Source organism: Phyllobates terribilis, unplaced genomic scaffold (genome assembly GCF_046119375.1).
Source record: "Phyllobates terribilis strain yellow unplaced genomic scaffold, ASM4611937v1 Scaffold_8__6_contigs__length_399053987, whole genome shotgun sequence".
Lineage (NCBI taxonomy): Eukaryota > Metazoa > Chordata > Amphibia > Anura > Dendrobatidae > Phyllobates > Phyllobates terribilis.
Genome location: NW_027362768.1, coordinates 142,307,910 through 142,334,260, shown reverse-complemented (window position 1 = coordinate 142,334,260; position 26,351 = coordinate 142,307,910). Strand labels below are relative to the sequence as shown.

General features: G+C 42.4%; 1 protein-coding gene across 3 annotated transcripts in view; it reads right to left on the bottom strand.

Moving 5' to 3' along the window:
• Positions 1 to 1,392: 1,392 nt before the first annotated feature.
• LOC141156879 (tenascin-R-like) overlaps positions 1,393 to 26,351 on the bottom strand; it is a 746,139-nt gene continuing 721,180 nt past the window's right edge. For all 3 annotated transcript variants that reach the window (XM_073643379.1, XM_073643380.1, XM_073643378.1), the window contains one exon: positions 1,393 to 2,731. In XM_073643379.1, the coding sequence (XP_073499480.1) occupies positions 2,621 to 2,731 (111 nt within the window). In that variant the 3' untranslated portion in view covers positions 1,393 to 2,620. The remainder of the gene's footprint in view (positions 2,732 to 26,351) is intronic.

Genomic DNA, 26,351 nt, shown 5'->3' with positions numbered 1-26,351 from the left:
TGGTCAGAATTGTAAAAATTGGCCTGGCCATTAACATGTAAACCATCTTTTGGGTAAAGGGGTTAAAGACCTGTGATAGTTGGGTGCATTTTTGGAGATTTTATATTGCTGCCCATAAGCTTTAAGTTATGCTACTGCTCATTTGCATATACTTTTTTCTGCTACTGTTCTACTGACAGCTATCTATTGTGTATGGAGGGCTTAAAGGTGTTGTCTGGTTATCACTTAGCCACTTCTCATAGTACATGGTCTAGCCAGTAAATTTTCTCTTTGGTATAAAGAGACTTAAAGGTGTTGTTCGGTGAAAACATGTTATCACATATATACACAGGATTGATGATAATTTATTGATCGTAGGATCCAACCTTTGGGATCCGCTCAGGTTGGCAGAATGGGGCACTTTTATCCTTGTTAGAATGGAGTGTCAGTGTGCATTCACAACTACCACTCCATTCTCTCCCCAAGTGCTATGGGGTGTCCCGCCAGCCCCATAGAGAATGAATGGAGCTGTGGTCAGACATCTGACCTAACAGGGCTAAAAGTGTCTTGTTGGGGATAAAAATTCTCCATTCTCCTGATCGATGTGAGTCCCAGCAGTTTGCCCCCATGATGTATAAGTTATCACCTATCCCATGGATAGGTGATGACTTGTTTGCCCCAGACAACCACTTCAAGTCTCCCAACACCGGTTTGGCACTTTCTTCAAAGAGAAACTTAGTGGTCCTGTTACCTTAGACTTTGACCCATTCCTTTGCTTCAGAGCGGGGGGGCGCCATTGTCTTCATCTGCTTAGGGCACCAAAATACCTTGTCACAACCCTGCTGGCTAGACTATGTACTATGAGAAATAGGTAAGTGATATATGTATAAAGCCCACTGGACAGATAATTTTGGATTTGCCTGTCTGCTATTCAGAAGAAAGCAAATATAACCATAAAAATAAAATTCACTAATTATGGACTAATAATAAATGATATGCACTATAGCGAAATAATAAAAAATAGTTTACATTTTTAAAATTCATTCTTTTTATATTGCCAAGCACTAATAGCCGTAGTGATGAAGGTGTTTGTGGACTTTTCCGCTCAGAACAGATCCCGCCAATCTATAATTCAGTTCAGTGTTCTATTGAGAAACCATTATAATGGGATTCACAAAATAATGCTTTTTTGAATTAAAAGTAAATGAAACATGTTGAAGAACGGCCGTGGAGTACTTCTCATTGTGCCTGATGAAGACCTCAGGGAGAAGTTCCTCAGAATGGAAAACTGTTCAGTGAAATGATATTCTGTAGATATCACAAGGCCTTGATGGTGCTCTTCAAACCCTCATAAAAGAGACTCTGACACACATAATATCATCCCATAGGAATCTTTTAATAACGTATAGAAAATGCATTAAAAAAAGGATCTATACATCAGCTAACAGCATCCAGGACTAGAGATACAAGATTACGCAGGGCAATTCACCCTTTTGGCAGGCACCTCTCCGTAGTCTCTTGTTTGGCAGTTAGGACCTGCTTCCCAAATTTCTGTCATCCTTAATGCATCCTATATCCTTATTGGTCGTGCCACCTTACGTAGCACTATGTTCTCCAGTTTTTTAGAACGTCGGGTATCAGCATATGATTTGGCTCTAATGTAGGGGACAGAATAAATCTAATTAGAAAATAAATATAAACAAAGAACATCCACCACCCCTCACAAAAAAAAAAAAAATTGGGGGGATACTGGTAAGAAACACACTTGGCCAAATCGGTTACACCTCTATGCTGTAAGGCAATAAAGCACTGGTGTGCTTTTTTTGGCCAATGTATCAATGGCATATATGAGAAGGTCCGGATTTCCTACATAACCTAGATAGGGGTGCTGTCATAGATGGAGTCTAGGAAAGGGTCACTAAAGGTTCCTGGGTTGTGTCTGTGTCTTCAGTGCTACAAAGGAAGCCTCCTCCTCTTGCATATGTCAGACAATGTTTTAAAAAGTGATCTCCAGTGATTAAAAATACTTGGAAGTGCAAGAGATATGGGGCTAAAAATTTGGCACATTAATTAGCAAGACAATTATTCTTGACAGCAGATAAAAAGTTTGCTGGGTTCTAAAAGTGTTTGAAGTTCCATAAAGGGCAAGGCAAATAGACAATTATACAGCACCATGCCCCAGTGGACAAGAAGAAGACAGTTGACTGGGTGGTGGCCAGTCGTCTCTACAAGGGATATATGAGAAGTCTCCGTGGTGCTGAAAGGCTGGGGTGGTGTGTCGAAATATTTTTAATAATATATTATAATGGAAAATGGGGAAAAGGTTCTGTACAATAAAGAATGTCAAAAGTAGGAAAGTGCAGGGTCGGAGAACATTGGATAACATCAATGCTTTGCAAAAACGATGTATCGATGTTAGATTTAACAGTGGTGGGCAACATGTTGACCGTTGGCAGTTGTCTATGGTGATACAAGCTTTGTAATAGCTGTAGATGCCAAGGTCCCTCCAAAAAATATAATATTGGCCACCACTGGTCTAAAACCGGAGGGGAAAAGAATATGTTGTGTAGGTGTTTGTGCAGGTCCAATAGTGTGGGGAATAGTGATGGGGGGAATATTTCGATCAATGGGTCAACTAAAATCAGAGATGAAGGGAACGCTTCTTCATTGTACGCTGGTTGTAGGGTCTCATCTTCATCTCAACGAATGGAATGGAGAACTCGTGGCCTTTCCAGTGATACCAGTTAATTCCCTATGGAAAAAAAGACATAATATAAATAAGTCAATATGGTACAAAATAAGCAATTAGAGTAAAAGACGCCCTGCAGCTTTATGTTTCTTTTAACACTTACAAATAAATATCTTTACTTTAAATTACTTTACATTGCACTTAACAACCATGTGTCAAAGCCAGTAAGGTGATAAATATCTATGTGTTCATGCGGTAAGCAGCTATAATCTGCAGGTAGGCGCCTTTTACTAATTTTATTTATATTCTTTCATTAATGTTTTCAAAATAAATTATTTAATGTATATTTTGCATATGCCGACGTGAGATGGTAAAGCTTGATAGGTGACATCTTCAGATAGAGTTAATTAAGTGAATAATTAGATACAGCTGTATTAATTATTTAGATATACAGTAGCTTTAAAGGAGATATGTTTGTTCATTTTCTGAATATGAACATAAAGGGAACCTGACAGCATTGTATTACATAGGAAGTAGTGATATGGCTGTGTAAGAATAAAAATTTTTTTTTCAGCTCCTAAAATTCAAAAGTTTATTCCATAATTAAAAAATGAGTCCAAACATGATCAAAGCAACACGTTTCAAGCGCTCACTGGCATTCTTTGTCTGAGCTGAGCACGCCCATGAGCGGAACAGATGAGCTGGTTTCAATTTTTCTATGGCCGTATAAGAGCTTGTCTCTCAATAAAGGAAACCTTTTTTAGGGATCTGATTAGCCACTTTTAAGGCTGAAAGTGCACTTGGGGCGTGTCATTGCACTTCGACCATTTCTTCCAAGTGCACTGATGCCCCCAGTGCACTTCCAGCCTGCTTTACATATAGCTTTTATAATAGGGCTCAGATTCATCATTGCCTTTACGCCTGGTTTTACTAGTTTTGTGTGTTTTGCACCTTTTTTTTGCACCCAATTCATTATTCTATTTGTAAACTATTTTATGTGTTTTTATATATATTTTTTTTATTTTCCACTTTATGGGTGGAATTTAGTAATTACAGAGATGTTTTCGCCTGATTTTTAAAAAGTCGTTACATTTTGCACAACTGCATTACAGCCCCTCCCCCGTATACTTTTATGCATGTTTTTAAAAAAGAAGCATCTTTTGTGACATTTTGAGAAAGATGCAACTTTTTGCTCAAAAAGTTGCAAAAAAAAGTTAAAGACAGAAGAGGTGCCCTTTTTTAATTTGTGCCAAATTCATAAGCTGTTTTGATGAATTTGGTGCAATAGATGTCAGTGAATATCACAAGACGAAAAAAGAAAAGTGACAAATGATCAATCAGGACCTAGATGTCTCATGACTGGTGCATCCAATCTCAATTTTGGTTACAATACTTCCACTGTCAGTCAGAGTGTCCTAATGAATGTCAAAGGGTCTCTGGACACTTCAGTGAAGATACCACAGTACCTGGGCTGCGCTTGCGGAAATGAAGAATCCTGGTATAAAATTAAGGTTTTTAGTCAACCAATGCGTTTCAGTGCCTTTTTTTTAACCTTCTTTTGCGCCGAAATGCATTGGCGAATAAAAGCCTTAGTTTTATACCATGAAGGATTTTTCATTCCCGCAAGCACAACCCAGGTACCGTGATATCTTCGTTGAAGTGAATTTCTATCGGCAAGATGTTCTCCTGCACCGACGGAGCTGCAGCTGCAGATTCTAAGGCTCTCATAGGTGTCGTGTCCCCAAGTGAGCGCCACCATCACTCTCACCCTCTGTTATTTCTCTTGCGGTATTGCCCTATTGTGTGCTTCGATCCCAAAGAGACCTCACCAAGAGGTCCCTAGTGTCAGTCATAGTGGCATAGTGACAGGCTCTCCAGATCACACTATCTACACCAGAACTGGAGCTTTCTTGGACAGCATATATGTGACAGTGATCTTGGACTGTCCTACTTAAATTTGGGATATCTTAAGGTAGTAATAAATCAAAATCCAACTCGGATTGGATCATTGGCGTCACTATGATAACACTGCCCGTGCACAGGAGAAGTGAAGGGTTGTCGTGATGCACAGACAAATATGCTCTACCATCATTGGTCTGGTTACTTGGTAAAACATTGTATGAAATTATAAGGAAATTTTAGTCCTTTAGTTAATTTTCGCTTTATCTTCTAGAGTTTTTTATTTCTGTGAAATGTATCCTGTTTACTCTTCTCCCACTTGAGGATTCTGTAAGTCAAAATTCTGAGATAACAACAGGGATAGAGAGAAGCCGCGGCTAACCAACCGTGCTCCCGTATGTCTTTTATAAACTCTCTGCTGGATTAGAAATCCCCTCAATGGACCGTAAAGATAGAAATCCCTCGCCTAAAAACCTTTGCTTGTATTTCTGTGATATGAAACTTTTGGCTTTCGGAAGAGGTTATTTGTCTTTTCTTATCTCTCTCACAACAAGTGATATTTAAAGGGAATCTGACTGATGGAAATATTTTCCATTGGATCTCCCAGGAGGTAACTGAAGAATGCAAATGTTACTCTTCTTTACCAACTTTTAAAAGGGACTATCATTAGGCTTTTGTCACCTAATCTAAAGAGCATAATGTAGAGACAGAGAACCCTGATTCCAGTGATGTGTCACTTACTGGGCTGTTTGCTGTAGTTTTGATAAATCACTGTTTTATCAACAGGAGATTATCACTAGAGGGCTAGGAAACCTGCTACCAGGTAGTCCTCTATACTCATGGGCTCTGTATAACCCCGCCTCCACCACTGATTGGCTGTTTTCTGCCTATGCACAGTGTACACAGAAAGCTGCCAATCAGTGATGGGGGTGGGGTTATACGGTGCTCAGCATTCAGAGAACTGGGAGTTCTGTAGAAGATAAAACAAGGATTTTATCAAAACTGCAGCCAGCAGCCCAGAAAGTGAGACATTGCTGGAATGAGGGTATCTGATGATAAAGTTCTATGGAGAACTATAACTGACGTTTCAGGAGAACTTGCAGCAGAATGTCTGTGTCTGTGCAGAATGCCTGTGTCTTCCTCTAGCCCCTCCCTCACTCAATGAGAAAGCCACCGAGCGAAACGTACGTCGGAGTTTTGGGGTCTCTAAGCTTGTATTGGTCTCTTTTTTTATGGTATGTCTGTTATTTGATATACGCAACTTTCTTTTTCACTAAATTTATTTATTCATCTATTTGATCATTTATTTATCACTCACCTTTATTTATTATATATATTTTTTCTGCTATATCTTCTATATAAAGACCATTATACATTTTTGGAGAATACGACACCATTATTTACAGTCTACCCATTCCTTATACGTTTTATCATGAACTTTCTTTTTTTTTGTATAGCCCCCCATTATTTTAATATGTTTTTAATTAATAGTTATTAATAAACTAAAAAAAGATAAATAAAAAAAAAGATATATTTATCTCTCTGTGGCTATTCACTCCTCTTGGTAGGTTACTCTGTGCTTTCATTGTGAATATATACGCCCATAGTAATGTGATATTATTTATAATGTGGTGTATTTCCATAGAATTTTTAAAGCACCAACTGTCATCTTCTATCTTAATAATTGGAAAAATGTGTTTTTACTGAAGACAGATTTTGCCCATGAATTGAGACTGAAAGTCCAGGAGGAGAAAGAAGAAGATTTATTACTAAGTTACTTATTTTCACATGATGTACTATTAAGTTATGAGAGACAAATTAAAGCGACGCTTAGTCATTAAAGAGGTTGGTTATTCACTACACTGATGACCTATCCTTAGGGTCCGATACTCGGCACCCCCGCCGATCAGCTGTTATCGGTGTCGGGCAGGAAGTACTTACTTGCGGAGCTGCTCCGTCTTCTGGTAGTGGCCGGGGCTTGGTACTGCACATCCGCCTCCTATTTAGATCAATTGGAGGAGGATGTGTAGTACCCTGCGGCAGCCACTACAAGTAGACGGAGCAGCTCGGCAAGTGAGTACTTCCTGCCAGACACCGATAACAACTGACCGGCCTGGGTGCCGGGTCCGGACCTCGGCCGACCAGACATTGATGACCCATCCTAAAGATAGGTCATCAATGTAAAAGTAGTGGACAACCTCTTTACGTTTTAGATGCATTGAGATAAAAAAAATGGTTGTGTATGTTGGCATAGCCTTTTATGCTCCGAGCTGAGGCTTAACATATTTTTTTTTTACATTTTTGTATTACTAGGAATATTACCTTCAGCCTAAATTGTCTTTGTAGATTTGCAGAATTCCTTAGCGACTTGTATTATTCCTATATTATGCTGTGCATCACCTTAGATGTATGGTACATGGCAACCAGTCACATTATATTGCAATGTTTCACTACAGTTTTCAGCTCCAGGGAAAAGTAAAATCATATCTAATGCTATTTCACAAGATTCATTAAAGTAAATCACAAATGACCTTGCCAGAGTAAGTGTTTTAATGTGTAATTAAGTGTTCCTCATCAAGACGCCTGTACCAGTCCACATCTCTTGTACACAGTACATTATTTTCATTGATTTTCACCAGTGTAATTGAGATGTAATTTTAGCTTGGAAGCATCTTCTAGAAACGTATGTTTCCTTACAGCCATCATTTTTTTGTTCCGTTAGCAATCAATAAAGACGCTACGAAAGCTAAGGCCAGCTGACGGGGATTTAGACGTATAGTCATTCATAATTCACAGTCTTTTGGTCGTAGGACTCAACTTTGAAAAATGGTTTCAAGACATAGTTATAAAATGTCTCATCATTCAAAGTAGATTATCATCAATGTAATTCCGAATGTCAGAGTATCTAATTATTTTTAATCATTTCAGCCATTTTGATAAACTAACCGTATCATTCAACCATAGATACACGAACAAATGTAGAAAAATTGAGCTGGTTCTGTTCAAAACAACGTCACCGCCATTCATAATGAACAATGGTCAATTCGGATGAACGCCCATTGACGTAATTCAAGGGTGGATGTGGTTTCGGTATCTTTGTAGAACAGATTGAGCTATTTTTTTTCCAAACCCTGAACACAGCTTTCTGCAGTAAGATTACCTGCATTCTCATAACTGCAAATCAGAAAGAACACATTAGGGGTGGTTAAAGGGAATCTGTCAGTAGGATCAACCTTCCTAAGCCGTCTATATGGTCATGGAGGTCCTAGGAAGTTGAATAAAATGACACCTTGATACTTGCGATCTGATGTTTTATTCCAGAGAAATCCACATATTTCTAAATATGTAAATGAGATGTTAAGATCTATGGGCCGGACATAGATCTCCCTGAGTTTCTGCCTCCTGAGCTTATTTTACATGAGAGAGGGCGTTACCATTGTGAGACATGGAGATCAGGAGAGCAGACTGTCAGTCATTACATGTCTCACACTGGCATTTAAAATAAGCTCTAGATGCAGATTCTCAGGGACATCTATGTCCGGCCCAAAGATCTAAGCAGCTCATCAACATATTAAATTATAATTAAATTAGATTTAATTGTAATTTAATATTGAAATAATTACATATTAAACTCTGGTGAGTGCTATCCATACATTTTTTTGTTTTTGGACTACATTGTCATGGGAGGTCTCTATGTAAAAATCCCTTCAGTCTGCACCGGGTCACAGCACAATAATGACTGATACAGAAGGATCCATGACCTCAGTTCCCAATGTTATATTCAGGAGTCTAACATAATGTTCTATCAGGAACAGCTAATAATGTGAGCTGAACGAATGAACACAGGAACGTATGTGCATGGATTCACAAAGTCCTAATTGTCACCACAAAGTAAACACATGCATTCTGATAATTGTATGAGCGATTGTGAAGGCATAGGGTCTTCCGTGGGCATAACACTACTTAGACAACACAGGGTGAGGGTAAAACAGTGTGGCAATACTTTATTGAACCACAAAATAGACAATAAACACATAGATCAGCCCCAGCAAATGCCCAAGATGGTACAACATTACACAGTCTCACCCTTCTGCCCCGCCCGCCTGGGATAGAACAGCTATGACTTTGGGAATTCCAGGGCCAACTACATCAACCACTGGCCCCCCACAGAGAGAAGGTAGCAGCAAGTTTAGGAAGATAGCAGTCCATCGAGGTACAAGGCCAGAGACCCGAGGGTCCCACCCTGGCCTCTCTGAAAGTTTCCATGGGGCCAGATGACCGGCTTGTCCCAATCTGGATTCACCGAATGTCTCCAGGGGTTCCAGGTGACCGGAAGGTCCCACCTGGCAACCCCAAACAACATATCCATGGGGCCAGGTGACTTCATCGTCCCAACCCGGTCTTCCCAAATGTATCCATGGGCTCTCTGATGGTCAATGGAGCAGATCCATATCTTTCCAGTCAGGGCCATATACCCATAGGCCGGAATCATGAAGAATCCAAATCTGTGTCTCTTTGGTTAAAGCCATGCTTTCAAGCTGATGGTCTCAGAGTCTCTGATGTTTGATTCTCCTTGTCAAGTCTCTTTCCAATTTCTGTTTCAAGTATCTCTGCTACAGAAGAATATCTCCTTTTTAAGTATACATCCACAGGTCAAGGGGTTAGGGAGGGCATTACTCACAGGGCTCTGGTCTCATTGTTTGAGCTAATCAATTTACATAGTTGGTATTGCAGGGGCTCTTGTAAATAAACATCATTGTTTCCAAACGAAAAGAAGTCAATATTTAGTTTTATACAAATACTGGTCTGTCCTTCTTGACCAGCCACAGAAATACACATACATTTACAAGTCAACACAAAGATTATAGTGTATTTCTCTTGGATTAACAAATCTAAATGTCTGACTGATTAAGATTACAAGCTGTATCTTCACAGTGATCATGTCCTATGCATTCAAGCCATTATGAGAATGCATTTGTGTACTGTCTATCTGTCTATTGTGACAGATGAGCTGCTGTTTTCATACTAAAGTATCAAATTGGAGGTGTTTAAAGCAGAATTTCTCTGAGATTAGGTTTGAGTCAAAAACATAGACAAACTGGAGCAAGTTCAGAGAAGAGCGACCAGAATGGTGACTGGTCTGCAAACCATGTCCTATGAGGAACGGTTGCAGGATTTGGGAATGTTTAGCTTGCAAAAAAGAAGACTGAGAGGAGACTTAATAGCTGTCTACAAATATGTCAAGGGCTGTCACATTGTAGAAGGATCATCTTTATTCTCATTTGCACAAGGAAAGACTAGAAGCAATGGGATGAAACTAAATGGGAGGAGACACAGATTAGATATTAGAAAAAACTTTTTGACAGTTAGGGTGATTGATGAGTGGAACAGGCTGCCACGAGAGGTGGTGAGTTCCCCTTCAATGGACGTCTTCAAACAGAGGCTGGACAGACATCTGTCTGAGATGATCTAGTGAATCCTGCTTTGAGCAGGGGGTTGGACCAGATGACCCAGGAGGTCCCTTCCAACTCTACCATTCTATGATTCTATGATTCTATGATTCTAAAATCTAGAATATGAAATCTATAAAAAGAAAAAGTGCTAGTGCACATAGGGCATCGCTCAAGGAAAATCTACTAGGATGCAGGTTGGTAAATTATTAACCTGATGTTGTTGCACTAAATACACAACAACTTGGAGCACTTGTATGTGGCGGCTGATCGCTGCCGGCTGATCCTTCCAACAGAAAAAAACATGATCTGCTTGTGTGTTGCTGTGGCCCAGGGTCACTGGCCACTATCGTTAGATATGGAGGCCAGTGGTGTAGGTGTCGTGACCCAATTATAGTAACTGGACCCACTCAAAACGAACGGTTGCAGTAGAATTTTATTGGATAGAATCTGAGTCGAAATGGCTCAGAAATATATAGCGGTTTTGCCTGCATTCTATCCAAATAATAATCCTATTGCAACCATTCATGAAGAGTGGAACCATTCACTATACTGTAATTGGGTTGCAACACCTCCACCACTCGACTCCATATCTAATGATTGTGGCCAGTGATGCTGGGCAATAGCACCATACAAGTGGGTAGTCATTTTTTTTGGATTAAAACCAGAAACAGAACCTGATTGTTGGAGTTGGTTTGATGGAAGAAGAGCAGGTATCTACTCCATTGATCCATGTTTTGAGCTGGCAAATTAAGTTAATTGAGGGCCATCCGGAGGAGCTCAAGAGGTTGGTGAGATTTTCCCACTTTGCTCCCAGTCTGGTGAAGGACAGAGCCGAAGGGAGTCACCACCACAAGGGATCATATGAACTATGCTTTGTTTTGAGGTCCTAGGCGTTAGGCTCGTATATCTATGGACTCATGAAGTGTTTAGTTGGTGTCTCAATGGTCCATGATTTACTTTTTTTTTAGTGATGTTCTTGCTTTGCTATTTGTGAAGATAATAAAGGTCTATCTATCACTGTGCTGTCAGAAACTAGAGGTGCATTTACACTGCACGATTATCACGAACAAGGGTTCCTAGAAAAGGGGATTTCACGATAATTGTGCAGTGTAAACAGACTGAGGATCACCTGACAAACGAGCAAAATGCTTGTTCGTTGGGTGAAATGATCTTTTGGTTTGCCACTCTCTATACCCAGTGTGAACATACAGAGATGTCCTTGATGAAGGCCAACTGTTGGTCGACACAATGGACAATACATATCTGTCTATCTTCCAGTGCCGGATTGGAATAAAATCTTTATATAGCAAAATTTACTACTCTCGTCTTCTTCTGTGTTGAGGTCCCCGCTACAATGTTACAGGGATACCGTCCTTTCCTCAAGCACAACATTCTTATTAGCAGTGTTGCCAGCTTGTCTTGACATGTGCCTATGCAATGGATGGGTTATCAATATCATAAACACGGACAACATCTTTAAGAAGATCATACCAACAGCCAAACATGTTGTGTGATACTGTAGGAAAGGTTTACTGCCTCCGGAGAAGAACATCAATATTTAGTTGGACAACTTGCCATTATGAATTGTGCACTGTACCAGAAATCTCTTAAGAAGAATGTCTGGTCATCTGTCAGCAAGATGAAGCTGAAACATAATTAGTTTATGCAGCAAGACAATGATCCAAAACATTAAAGCAAGTCTACATCTCAACGGCTGAAATGCCACAACATTAAAGATCTTGATTTGCTTAGGAAAAGTCCTGAATTGACCTGAAATTGTATGAAAACAAAGAAACGTGCCTTAATTACACCAGTGCATGAGAAGAATGGATGTGAAAGCCCTCTTTCAAATTTGGTAAGATTGTATGGCTTAGAACAGGGGTGGCCATATGAGAGACTGTGTGTAACATTCCTGGCGGCGTGCTTGCATGGTGCACCACCTCCCACCATGCAAGACCGCAATCTTACCTGTCAGTCCATGCTGCACTCTTTGTTTCAGTTCCTGTTGTGTCCATGTCTCTTGTCTGATTGCTTAGGGCGTCGGTGCGGCTTTCTGCTTGTATCTTATAGCTACCGTGTGCACAGTCCTAATGTGTCCCCAGCCTATTGCTGTGAGTCACTGGATACTTAAACCCCCTGCACCCAGTAGGAGGTGCCTGAGCAACACTTTCCATATGTTTGTTCCTTGCAACTTAGTTGCCAGGTCCTGTCCTGTATCTAGTCTATTTCTGCCACCCTGGGGGCTGTATACCCAGGCCTGTTACCTGTACCTGTGACTTTAGTCAGTTTCCGCCACCCTGGGGGCTGAGTTCCCAGGCTCATTCCTGTATCTTGTTCCTGGTTCAGATCCTGTCTGAGCAGTGTCCTAGTCCGTTACTTGTTTGTCTCTATGTCTGTTCTGTTCCCTTTTCCTGCAGTATCTGAACCTGCACGTAACTTCAACTCGTTGTCTCTGTACTTCTGTTTGTGAGTTTTGTGTCCACTCGCTACTTCATTGCAAGTACTTTGTGTGTATCTGGTTCTGCTCATTCTGTTTCCCTGCCTCTATATCTAACTCCTGTGTTCCAGCTATCTTCTTGTGTTCTCCAGTCTGTTCCATGTGAACAGAGCCCTGTCCTGTCTACCGCATCTGCAGGTTTTGCTTTGCTCTGCTTGCTCACCGCACCTGTGGTTTTGCTCTGCTTTGCTTGTTCACCGCATCCGCAGGTTTTGGTTTGCTTTGCTTGTCTACCGCATCTGCGGGTTTTGCTCTGCTTTGCTTGTTCACAGCATCTGCGGGTTTTGCTTTGCTTTGCTTGTTCACCGCATCTGCGGGTTTTGCTCTGCTTTGCTTGTTCATCGCATCTGCGGGTTTTGCTCTGCTTTGCTTGTTCACCGCATCTGCGGGTTTTGCTCTGCTTTGCTTGTTCACCGCATCTGCGGGTTTTGCCCTGCTCTGCTTGTTCATCGCATCTGCGGTTTTGCTCTGCTTTGCTTGTTCATCGCATCTGCGGTTTTGCTCTGCTTTGCTTGTTCACCGCATCTGCGGGTTTTGCTCTGCTTTGCTTGTTCATCGCATCTGCGGGTTTTGCTCTGCTTTGCTTGTTCACCGCATCTACGGGTTTTGCTTTGCTTTGCTTGTTCACCGCATCTGCGGGTTTTGCTCTGCTTTGCTTGTTCATCGCATCTGCGGTTTTGCTCTGCTTTGCTTGTTCATCGCATCTGCGGTTTTGCTCTGCTTTGCTTGTTCACCGCATCTGCGGTTTTGCTCTGCTTTGCTTGTTCACCGCATCTGCGGGTTTTGCTCTGCTTTGCTTGTTCACCGCATCTGCGGGTTTTGCTTTGCTTTGCTTGTTCACCGCATCTGCGGGTTTTGCCCTGCTCTGCTTGTTCATCGCATCTGCGGTTTTGCTCTGCTTTGCTTGTTCATCGCATCTGCGGTTTTGCTCTGCTTTGCTTGTTCACCGCATCTGCGGGTTTTGCTCTGCTTTGCTTGTTCATCGCATCTGCGGGTTTTGCTCTGCTTTGCTTGTTCACCGCATCTGCGGGTTTTGCTTTGCTTTGCTTGTTCACCGCATCTGCGGGTTTTGCTCTGCTTTGCTTGTTCATCGCATCTGCGGTTTTGCTCTGCTTTGCTTGTTCATCGCATCTGCGGTTTTGCTCTGCTTTGCTTGTTCACCGCATCTGCGGGTTTTGCCCTGCTCTGCTTGTTCACCGCATCTGCGGTTTTGCTCTGCTTTGCTTGTTCACAGCATCTGAGGGTTTTGCTCCGCTCTGCTTGTCTACCGCACCTGCGGCTCTGTTCCTGTATCCCAGTCAGTACTGGTCCCTATCCTGCCTGCGTTTCTACCTGCCAGTACCCACCTCTCTGCACACCAGCCGTGCCCGCCAGTGCCCACCTGTCTGCATACCAGCTGTGCCTGTCAATATCCACCTGTCTGCATACCAGCCGTGTTTGCCAGTACCAACCTGTCTACATGCCAGTCTAACCTGCCTGTTCCTGCATTCCCCGGTGTGGGTCAACAGCTGTGACCGGGGTCTGACCTGGAGTAGCACCTGGTCCCTCTGCTCGGTTCCTCCCTGGTTCACGGAGTCGACTGAGCCACCGTGCGACCTTGGTCGGATCGGGTTGATACTTAGTTACGCCCCTCCAGGAGCACTAATCACGCTCACGCCAGTCAGTCCGGGCGCGAGCGTAACACTGTGACTGTTGTAGAGGCCAAACCAATAGACGGAAATTAATTCTGCTAAATATTAACATGTTCATATTATTATTATTTTATATTAATTGTATCTCTTAATATTGATCAGAATTTAGTATGTTGACTCGCTGCTACTACTTATACATGTTAAGATAGGTCTTAGTGTAATGTGTACTGTATTTCTATCAGTAGCAGTTAATCAAAACCATATAATTTACTGCTTTTTATGTAATTGATAAAAAACAGTAAATCATGCTACTCCTGTTATTTAGCTCTCCCACACAGTATGATACCCCCACAGCCCTCCCTTCATAGTGTGATCCCCACAGAGCACCTTAACACAGTATAATGCCTCCAAAGCCCTCCACACTGTATGGTCGCTTATAGTACAGTTCCCCCATACACAGTATGATGCCCCATCACATGGGATACCCCCTTAGACCATGCTCCCACACAGTATGAAGACCCAACAGTACAGTCCACCCACACACAGTATAATGCCCTTACAGCTCCCCATAATAGTATGATGTTGTCACAATGCAGTCCCCCTGCCACACATTATGATGTCCCCACAGTCATCCAAACAGTATGAAACCCCTCAGTGGTAACACAGTATGATGACTCCACAGTACAGTCCCCCCCACAGCCCTTCACACAATATGATACCCCCCACAGTTACCACTCACAAGTACATTGAGTACTCATCTAACCTCATTCCACTGATGTGCTGCTCCAGTCTGTGCAGCATGTGGACAGAGGCTCACGCGCATGTCATCGCAGAGTCTCAGATGCACTGGCTGAATGATGGAACAGGGAACCGACGGCTCAAGTGCTCCACCATTGTTGAAAAAGAGACCCCAGTCCGGAGAAATATGTTGTCATTTGGCACGAGCTTCCCCAACTCAGTCAGTGTTACGGCTGGGGCCCACGGGCAGCAGTTTTCCCAGGTCGGACTTAGAAGGCTCCAATATGAAAACATGGGGGGGGGGGGTGTTATCAAGTATACATGTACTGTATGGCTGATGAAGAATCTGGTTCAGATCCAAAATGCATTGTCGTAATTTGGATACATTAAAAAAAGTTACTTTATATCATACCAAAAGCCACAATGGTATGTCAGGCCTGTAGTATGGAAGATCCAAATAACACAGAGATATTGCATTGGCTTATAATAGGGGGTCTTGTTTTGTTCGTTATTTTGATGACAAACACAACGTCGCATGGTGGGATATTCTTGCCGTTAAATATTATGAGACTGCCTAGTGAGCCTACTCTGTATGTTTATGATTTCAAGTGCGCCTATCTGAGATCCCGGTATTTATCTTGGGATCGCCTGATCTATACTATCTTACGAAAACTTAGATGACCTAAAAATGCAAAGAGGGGAGCCTGTTGGCAGCCACATTATATGGTTATTCTCTATTTTGTCACCAAGTTAGTTTGCCATTTAATTCCTAGAGTCTGTACATGTTAAAGGAGATCTTCCTGGGTGATTTTCCAAATAAAACTAGAGGTTCTGTAATAATCTGTTGTGCTTGTGCTGAGAAATCAAGCTCTGAAGGCATATGCAAATTAGCCTAGAAGTGCACTGAGGGGTTGGGGGTCAACGCATTCCGAATGCATCTGCACGCCCCAATGCTCTTCCAGAAAAATATGCATGTGGCTTCAAAGCTTCATTTCTCAAAATTTATTACAAAACAGTTATCATCTTCATTGTTGATCTAACACTAGGACCTATACAGACATGCTACTAGATTCAGGCGGAAAACTGTCCTGACAGGTTCCCTTTAAAAGCTATCCGCACCGTAACCCAGATTTTTTTTTATTGTTCGTTTCCTAAATGCAAAGTTAAGAAACTTTGTAAATAGTTTTCACATGAAATGTTCTACAATTTTGCTGCTGCAGAGTGTCTGTAAGTCCTTTACCCAGATGCATGCCGAACTCTTGCTCAGTTCTGACAGCTCTTTGCTCTCTGCTCCCTTCTTTTAGTGTTAGAGATGGCAGCAGGGAGGGGAAGAGGGAGTATGGAGCATGGAGTATCTCAGGGAGGGTAAGGAAAACAGTTTATAAAATAGGAGGAAAGCACATGAATAGGAAATTGTAGGATGAAAGCTCTTATGATGTATTGCTTACTGAAAACCTTAACACACTGGACAAGCATAGACCTCAAATCCAGCCTGTATTACCGGTAGAGACACTCCCAGAGGAGAAATGTGGCGCCCTGCTACGCACAGGTGCCACAGAACCCAGTAGGGTGCATGGATGGACTTCTCCACAAGAGGCCCTCACTACATTCACACACCTTAACCCTACCACCTCAGACCAGCAGAGGGAGCCCGTTAGGGATATATATAGGGAGGGTGGAGCCAGGCAGCTCGGTGAGAGTGAGTAGTTAGTTGAGTTTAGTGTGCTCAGTGAGAGAGCAGCACACAGGCTGCTGTGTGAGGCAAGATGAGGCCTACAGCGTGCACTGAAGCCTAGTGAGGGCCCTGAGTGTGGCCGAAGGTGAGAGGAGAAAAGAGGAAAGGAGAGAGTTGAGGGGGCAGAGGAGCGTACCAGGCTCACCCCGAACCATACACCGGACATCGGGTCCGTGCCTACAGGGACCTTCACACCCAGTAGGGACCACCGGATACCTGGAGGACTACAAGTCCCAGGCCGACCAACGCTGACTATTGTACCAGGGATAGGAGTCACGGAGGCCCCAGCGTTCAGGGAAAGTGATCTCCAGGAGAAAGCCCTACCACCAGGTCAGCAGGTGCAAGAGAGAAAGAGAGACAGTAACAAAGCCAGGCCTAGCTCCAGGCAGGTCAGAAACTTAGCAAGAGAAAATAACGGATCAGGAGGCCCTATACCTGCTCACTGGGGAGAGTCCAGAAGTGCACCCTGCGTACCGAGTACCCTGGACCATACCTGCATCAACACCAGTAAAGGTACCGAAGCGAACCCCCGTGTGAGTGTCTGTCATTTCTCCCTGAACCATCCTGGCCGTCTCTCCCCTGTACCACCATCCATCACCCCACGCTGCCCTGAGGCCTGCTCCACCTGTGGGGAGCCGTTCCATCACAAGCTGCCCTACCATCTGCCTCAGAGGACTGCTCCGCAGCGGCGGCTCCCTTTAGCCGCATTCCACAGGTGGCGTCACGAACACTTTACAAATCCCCTATAAATAATCCCCCTTTTGGGTGACTGCCCTGGGCCACGGACCGGGTCAGCCACCGTGATCCCCCACCAGCATCCAGAGGCCCGGCTGCCGAGTACCCCATGGCCCTAGGGGCGTGTCAGAAACATATGAAACTTCCGAAGAAGCCAGACATGAAACGCGCGTTAGGGGTGTTTTTCTGATTACCAATCCTGACCCTGGGTAAAAATGTTACTTTAGAACTACTTCGAGATTGATCTTTGCATGCTCTGAGGAGGATTGAATTAAGAAAAAATATATGTGATTATTGGTACCTAATCTGGGCTCTGATGTATAGTATTGGTGGTACAATAGCATTTAAGATGTAATCACATAGACTAGATTCATATAGTACCTGAAATTGTTATTATTGTCCTGCAGGATTTGTTATCCACATGTGATATACATATGTGACTAAGTGTTTAACACTCTGTCTCCCATACTTTGTCTTGCCCAGTGCAATCCTCTTTTAGCTCTATGAGCCTTATATGCATATTAATAGCATTAATTATATACCATTTTTATGTGTAGATGGCATAAAGTTTAGATATATACCTTTGGTGAATCAAATTTGAATATTTATTTACCTATTCCCTTGGTCAGATGTTTTCTGTTTTAACATCTCCCCCTTTGTTTTGTCCCTCATTTTTAAAATATATGTTATTTGTTGTCTATTTTAATTAATAAAATGTATTGAATGGCTTTCATGCTCCTAGATTTTCTATTTGATGCAGGTGATACAACCATTTTTTTCATAGAGTACGGATGATGAGTAACCTCAAATATAGATGTAGCAGTCTCTGCTTGAGCGAGCTTGTAGGTCACATTAGAAGAGGGTCCCCATTAGAGATTGTACACTGGGATCCACACCTTCATCAGAAACCTTTAGTGTGACAATATATAATAACAGGACTCATCAAGAAGAACCAGGGCTGAAAAATATTGGTGGAACCCACTAGACAAGATATTTTTGGAGACCTCTTTCCCTTTTAACCAATCACATCCATATAGGCATGCGCCACTTCTGGGGCCAGTGATTGACTTCAGCAGTCATTACTTTCTAACAGCATCATAAATATACAAGAAAAATCTCTCATGCTGTTTCATCTATCCCTGGGAAGCTTCACAACTAAACACCCTGACTACAAGTACCAAACCCCACGTCATCGTAATGATGAAGAAATTTATAATGAACAGTAACTCATATGAAACAGGTTAATTTGCTGTTGGATAATTCAGTAACATACCACATTTTAATAAATAAAAAAGAAATCTAATCTTCCTGATTGAGCGGATTGCTAGACTTGTCCGTGTTAATAGATTTACTGCTCGTTGTTGATATATGATTCCTACCAGCAACACATCTTCCCGCTCCGTAATGCACCGGTATTTGATTAGTTGTTCAGTGTTGCCATGATGTTGATTTTCTGTAACCGGTTTATTCATCTTATATAAATCAAATTATATCCTTGAAGAACCATCAAGAGTAAAGAAGCCGAAGCAAATACAACTGTGGAGAAATTGTGACAAAAAAAAAATGCAATTCCGCCATGGGTTTTTTAGGTTTTATTTTTACAAAATACATTAGGTAGTAAAAATCATGATTTTCCAATTTGTATCACTTTTTTCACTTAAGTGGAAGAAAAAAATTAAAAGATTTCTAAAAAAAAAAAATGTTTTGATTTGAGTCGCCTTTTTCCGAGACCCGTAACATTTTTATTTTTCCAGGAATTGAGTTGTGCAAGGGCTTATTTTTTGCATGATGAGCTGACGCTATTCTTCATTCAAATTTTGGTTTCAATCTGCTTTTATTGTATTTTGTTAGGGAGGAACGCAAGTCTTGTTGTCACAGGTGTGTCAGGTGTGACAGACAGTCGCTCTGGATCCGGCTGTAGAAGGTCACTACGCTTGGCATTGCAGACGTCTTCTTGATCCTCTCATCTCTGTAGTATATTTATATCCTTCTCCCTTTTAGACCCAGCCACGACCTCCACCTTCTGCTGCTGATTGACACACCCTTGCTTGGCAATTAAAACTCTCAGTTTCTCCAGAGAGTCGCCGGTGATAGTTCTATGTACCTCTATACAGGCTTTGAGTACTTCTCAGTTGGCTAGTCTCATCTTTGGTGCCCTTGGAGGACAGCTAGTGTTATCTCTCGAGTGTCTGCTCAAGCTAAGTGAATCCCCTTTGTCTGTTTACCTTATTGTCTTTAGTTTTTTAGTGGGGCTTGACTAGTGCTCACTCCATCCCCTCCCTATCTAGGGCCTAGCTCTAGGGACATTCAGGGTTTGGGTTCCTCCTCGGCAATAGGTGCAGAACCTATATAGGAACGATAGGGTAGGCAGGGTAATATTAGATTTGCCTAGGGTTCTCCCTCTTTCCCTAGTTGTTGGGCTACCTTCCCCCTCTTCCCATCATTGTACACTTATTCCTTCCTTCACCTTGCGTGACACTTGCATCCTGATTTTTTCTTAACAACGTTTTACTAGTCGGTTTAATAAATTTTATATTTTGACAGATCTGACTTTTATGAAAGCATCAATATCAAATAAGTTTATTTTTTCAAAATGTTTTTTATTCCTTTAATTTAAATGTGGAAAAAAGGGTGATTTGAAAGTTTTATTAACGGATGGCACACGTACTACATACACGGAAATGTGAAGGGGGCGTTAAGGTGGGCGTTTTGGGGGAATATTCCAAATTTGGTGTTCAAAATATTTGCAAGTGTGAATATTCTTGTTCTGTGATACACATAGATATTGACTGGATGGGATGGGAAACTTTACAGCCACCATCCTCATAATTGTGGCGGTCCCAAAAGATGTATTACTTCAAAGTGTTTGAATTTATAGGACTCAAAATTTTATTCCAGATTGTAGCAAAACATTATTTCTGTGTGTTCAAATCAAGCCTAATATTTGATTCATTTTTTTAACTACATAATAAAAAAATAATGTCCCTTCACTTTGTCAGGCTACTCGTATTTCTTTACTGTAAGGGTTACATGAGCAAAATAAAGAAACAAGGGAAAATTAATTTTAGAAAAAAAAATCAATATTAATATACTGTACATGGTAGAAACTCAACCGCTAGATCACAGCACATCTTATAATGCTGCCGGGGGGCTCGAAAGGAAAAGGATATAGTAGGCTAAGGAAATAATAATTACTGCTATGTTTTGCCTCTTCCCAGCTATTCGTATAAGTTAATTACATACCCTGAAGTAAATGTCCACAACATTCTGAGTTATTAATTTATTGGTTTATCTATGTTGCTCATGGATACAACGCTCCAAAATCATGCAGACCCACAGATTTCAACTAAGCATATAGAGAAGGATTCTTGCTCTTCATTTGCTTTTTAGCACAAAGTCAGAAGTAGCAGCAGCATGGAGGGTTACGCTCGCTCCCGGACTGACTGGCGTGAGTATGATTAGTGATCCCACTGTACCTTGAACCGAGGAGAGCCTGGAGGGGCGTAACTAAGTATCAACCCGATCCGACCAAGGTCGCACCGCGGCTCAGTCGACTCCATGAACCAAGGAGGAACCGAGCAGAGGGACCAGGTGCTACTCCAGGTCAGACCCCGGTCACAGCTGTTGACCCACACCGGGGAATGCAGGAACAGGCAGGTTAGACTGGCATACAGGCAGGTGGGTATTGGCAGGCATGGCTGGTATGCAGACAGGTGGATACTGGTAAGCACGGCTGGTATGCAGACAGGTGGGTACTGGCAAGCATGGCTGGTATGCAGACAGGTGGGCACTGGCAAGCACGGCTGGTAAGCAGACAGATGGGCACTGGCAAGCATGGGTGGTATGCAGACAGGTGGGTACTGGCAAGCACAGCTGGAGTGCAGACAGGGAGATACTGGCAAGCACGGCTGGAGTGCAGACAGGGAGGTACTAGCAGGTTGGAGCGCAGGCTGGATAGGGTCCAGTACAGACTGGGAGACAGGACCAGAGCCGCAGATGTGGTAGACAAGCAGAGTAAAGCAAAACCGCTGGAACGGAGGACAAGGCAGAGCAGAGAGGAACCGCAGGTGCGGTGAGCAAGCAGAGCAGAGTGAAAACCGCAGGTGCGGTGGGCAAGGCAGAGCAGAGCGAAACCGCCGGAGCGGTGGACAAGGCAGAGCAGAGAGGAACCGCCGGAGCGGTGGTCAAGGCAGAGCAGAGAGGAACCGCCGGAGCGGTGGACAAGGCAGAGCAAAGCGAAACCGCAAGTGCGGTGGACAAGGCAGAGCAGAGTGAAACCGCAGGTGCGGTGGACAAGGCAGAGCAGAGCGAAACCGCAGGTGCAGTGGACAAGGCAGAGCACAGCGAAACTGCAGGTGCGGTGGACAAGGCAGAGCAGAGCGAAACCGCAGGTGCGGTGGGCAAGGCAGAGCAGAGCGGAACCGCAGGTGCGGTGGGCAAGTCAGAGCAGAGAGAAACCGCTGGCGCGGTGAGCAAGCAGAGCCAAACAGGGATGAAGGTGCAGGCAGAGAGGACAGGACTCTATTCACATGGAGCAGACTGGAAAATGCAGGAAGATGGCTAGAACACAGGAGGTAGATACGGAGGAAGGGAAAAGGGACAAGCAGAACCAGATACGCACAAGGTACTTACTATGAAGTAGCTAGTGGACACAAAAATCACAAACAGAAGTACAGAGACAACAAGTTGGAGTTAGGTGCAAGTTCAGACACTGCAAGAAAAGGGAAGGTACGGACATAGAGACAAACAGGTAACAGGCTAGGAGACAGTTCAGACAGGAAATGATACTGCAGCAAGATACAAGAACGAGCCTGGGTATACAGCCCCCAGGGTGGCGGAAACAGACTAGAAGTCACAGGTAACAGGCCTGGGTATACAGCCTCCAGAGTGGCGGAAACAGACTAGAAGTCAGAGATAACATGTCTGGGTATGCAGCCCCCAGAGTGGCAGAAACAGACTAGAAGTCAGAGATAACAGGTCTGGGTATGCAGCCCCCAGAGTGGCGGAAACAGACTAGAAGTCAGAGATAACAGGTCCACTTGCATAGTGGGAGGTGGTGAACTATGCAAGCATGCCGCCAGGGATGTTACATGGAGAAAATTATAGCAGTGCTGAGTTATGTGGATATTAATTCAGATCTGGAGTGAGGTAAAAGACTTGTTAGAAAGCTCAGCAAAATATTTCTATATCTGCCTCTGCCTGTTTCCTCAATTTATTCAGAAACATCAGCACAATCTTTCTATATCTCCCTCTGCCTGTTGCCTTAATTTACTCAGAAAAATCAGCACAATCTTTCAATATCTGCCTCTGCCTGTTGCCCTAATTTACTCAGAAAGCTCAGCACAATCTTTCTATATCTGCATCTGCCTGTTTCCTCAATTTACTCAGAAAGCTCAGCACGATCTTTCTATATCTGCCTCTGCCTGTTTCCTCAATTTACTCAGAAAGCTCAACACTATCTTTCTATATCTGCCTCTGCCTGTTTCCTCAATTTACTCAGAAAGCTCAACACTATCTTTCTATATCTTCCTCTGCCTGTTTCCTCAATTTACTCAGAAAGATCTGCACAATCATTCTATATCTGCCTATTGCCTTAATTTACTCAGAAAGCTCAGCACGATCTTTCAATAGCGGCCTCTGCCTGTTTCCTCAATTTACTCAGAAAGCTCAGCATGAGCTATCTATATTTTCCTCTGTCTGTTTCCCTTGCTCTATTCAGAGAGCTCAGTACAATCTTTCTATCTGCCTCTGCCTGTTTCCTTAATTTACTCAGAAAGCTCAGCACGATCTTTCTATAGCAGCCTCTGCTTATCTTCTCAATTTACTCAGAAAGCCCAGCAAGATCTTTATATATTTACTTCTGCCTGTGTCCTTTACTCTATTTAGAAAGCTCAGTACAATTTGACTATATCTGCCTCTGCCTGTTTCCTCAATTTACTCAGAAAGCTCAGCATGATCTTTCTATATGTTCCTCTGCCTGTTTCCCTTGCTCTATTCAGAGAGCTCAGTACGAACTTTCTATATCTGCCTCTGCTTGTTTTCTCAATGTACTTAGAAATCTCAGCCCAATCTATCTATATCTGCCTCAGCCTGTTTCCTTTACTCCATTCAGAAAGCTCAGTACGATCTGTCTATATCTGCCTCGGCCTGTTTTCTCACTCTGCTCTTCACTCCTCCTCCCCGTCCTCTCCATAGAGTAAAATAGGCTGTGTGACCTGAGCGAGACATAGTTGAGTTGTTTTTTTAGAGTAAAGGGTAAATTCAAAAGGTAGAGGAAGAAGTCGTTCATAAGTGGAAAAAGAAGCAGATTTCCCTGATAAGATATCTTGCAAAGTTTCTTATAATTGCCTATATTATTAATATAAACTTTTTTGAAAGTTCTTCAGGCTTTCTACATCCTCCAAGAGGAGCTTACTGCGTACTATTCTTAATGAGTTCAATTTAATAAGTAGCACCTTATCCATCATTTCCAAACCTTTCTAGATCCTCTGACAATCTCTGTACCTCCTGAACCATAAGGATGGACGTGTGACCACTACATCCAATCATGTCGATGCTTAGCATATTCCATCTTAGTATAAAATCAATTAGGATCTGCCACCAGGGGTACCCCCTATCATCCACTGATCAATGAAACAATGAAAGTGCTGCTGTTCCTTCAATGCTGCATCTGATACAAAGACTTTTCTGTATATGTGACTGTACCTGTTACTGCAGATCAGCCCTATCCGATTGAAAGAGACTAAGCTCGTAGTGAGCTGTAGTACCAAGTACCAGACACATTTGAATGTATGAAAGTGCCACCATGGGTCCTTCTTTCTCCAAGGGTTACCCACAGGATGAGTGATAACATTTAGATCTGTCGGGGTCCAACCGCAGACACTCCCATCAAGTGCATGAGTGAGTGAGTCAGTCACATAAAGAATGAATGGAGCTTGAATGAAGCATGTGCACAGCTGCACCATTCATGCAAAGGGCAAATCTGCCATATTCTAGCAATTGTTGGGGGTCTCAGCAGTTACACCCCATTGATCTGGAAGTTATCATCGATCTGGAATTTATCACCGATTCATCGGAAAAGTGATAGCTGCTCATAACAGGGATATCCTTTAAGGTTAAAAAGACCACTAATTAATACCACTCATTAAAAGACCACTTAAAGACCACCATTTAAAGATAGCTTATTTAAAGACCACTAAAGAACGACATTTTATTCTCATACCACTCCAATAACCTGTGACTGTCATTCTCCCCTTCTCCCTTCTACGCATTCTCTAGATCTCCTCTCGTGCTGCACCTACATTTCGCACATTCTTAGGGCGACACGGTGGCTCAGTGGTTGGCACTGTTGCTCTGCACTGACAGGGTCCTGGGTTCAAATCCCACCAAGGACAACATCTGCAAGGAGCTTGTATGTTCTCCTGGTTTTTGCGTGGGTTTCCTCCGGGTTCTCCGGTTTCTTCCCACACTCCAGAGACATAATAATAGGGAATTCAGATTGTGAGCCTCAATGGGGACAGTGATGATAATGTCTGTAAAGCGCTGCAGAATATGATGGCAATATATGAGCAAAGCATAATAATAATAATAAATGATCTCCTTTTTCCTTCTGGTCATTCTCTAGGTCTCCTCCCGTGCTGCACCTACATTCTGCACTGCCATGAAATGTCATAACCATCTAATCTTGAAGAAACAAACAGGAGGTCTTCAGAGTCCATTCTTAATATCAATGTTGGATAGCAATATCTTTTGCTTATAGCCTTCTATATAAAAGTATGCGAAAAATTACAGCACACAACTCCTCAGCCGTGTTTTTCCTATGACCGTAACCCTAATCATAACAAATACCATGATGCATATGGGCGCGTGCAATATACAGATGCCGAGGGGAAGTGCTTTCCAGATTTTCACCTTTTTTCATTTTCATGTAGTGTTATCTTTTAATGAAAAAAAACATCTAGATAAAACATGTAATATCATTTTGGTTTTCTATCTATTAAGAAGTGTATTTGTAACACAGGATATGAATCTGAAGCAAACAATATTTCTTCTCTGTGATGTAGGAGATTGCATACGAGCAGAGCAAGAAAATACCAAGACCTGAAATTTTAATCATTTCTTTTAAATCTTCACTTTGCAGCCCTGGCTCCCCACCAAGCTGCAAACTATTCTTAATATTCTTTTTTTCCCCAATCTTCTTGCCTTGATTTGGCTGCAGATATTTTAAGCCATTTATATTCCCTGTTTGGTAACCGAGACAGATATATATTTTTTATTCGGACTAATGCTGGTTATTTCTGCTTTTAGGTCATAGGTTTCTTCTTAAAGGACAAGGACACCATTTTTTTTACCTAAATGCATTTGGGCTAAAATGTAATTTTGCATTTGGGGTTCATTCTAAATTTTGCACAGTTTGCCTTCTATAACTTCTGTGTTGCTGACTACAAAATTAAATACTATTAACTAAGTCTCCATTAGTGATCTTCTGACAGAGTTCGTAACTCTTTTATTCTTTTTTTTTACTGAGCCCTCTCCCAGCTAATTTACTGTATGACCACATCAAAGTTCAGCAATCCTTTGATGTGGTCTGTGGTTATAAATCAGGTGAGAGAAGCTCAGTAAAATACATAAAAGAATTACATGTCAGAAGGAGCTCACTGGTGGATTCTTAGTTAATCTCATTAAGCAGCCAGCAAAGTTCAGGGAAACAAACAGCCTTAAAGGGAATCTGTCACCTAGTTTTTGCTACCCCATCTGAGAGCAACGTAATGTAGGGCCAGACACCCTGATTCCAGCAATGTGTCACTTACTAGGCTGCATGTTGTCATTTTAATAAAATCACTCTTTTCCCTGCTGCTGATCTATCAGTTCTCTGAATGCTGATCTCTGTATAACCCTGCCCACATCACAGTTTGGCAGCTTTCTGTGTGCACTGTGCATAGGCAGAAAGCTACCAATCAGTTATTTTTATCAAAACTATATCCCGTAATCCAGA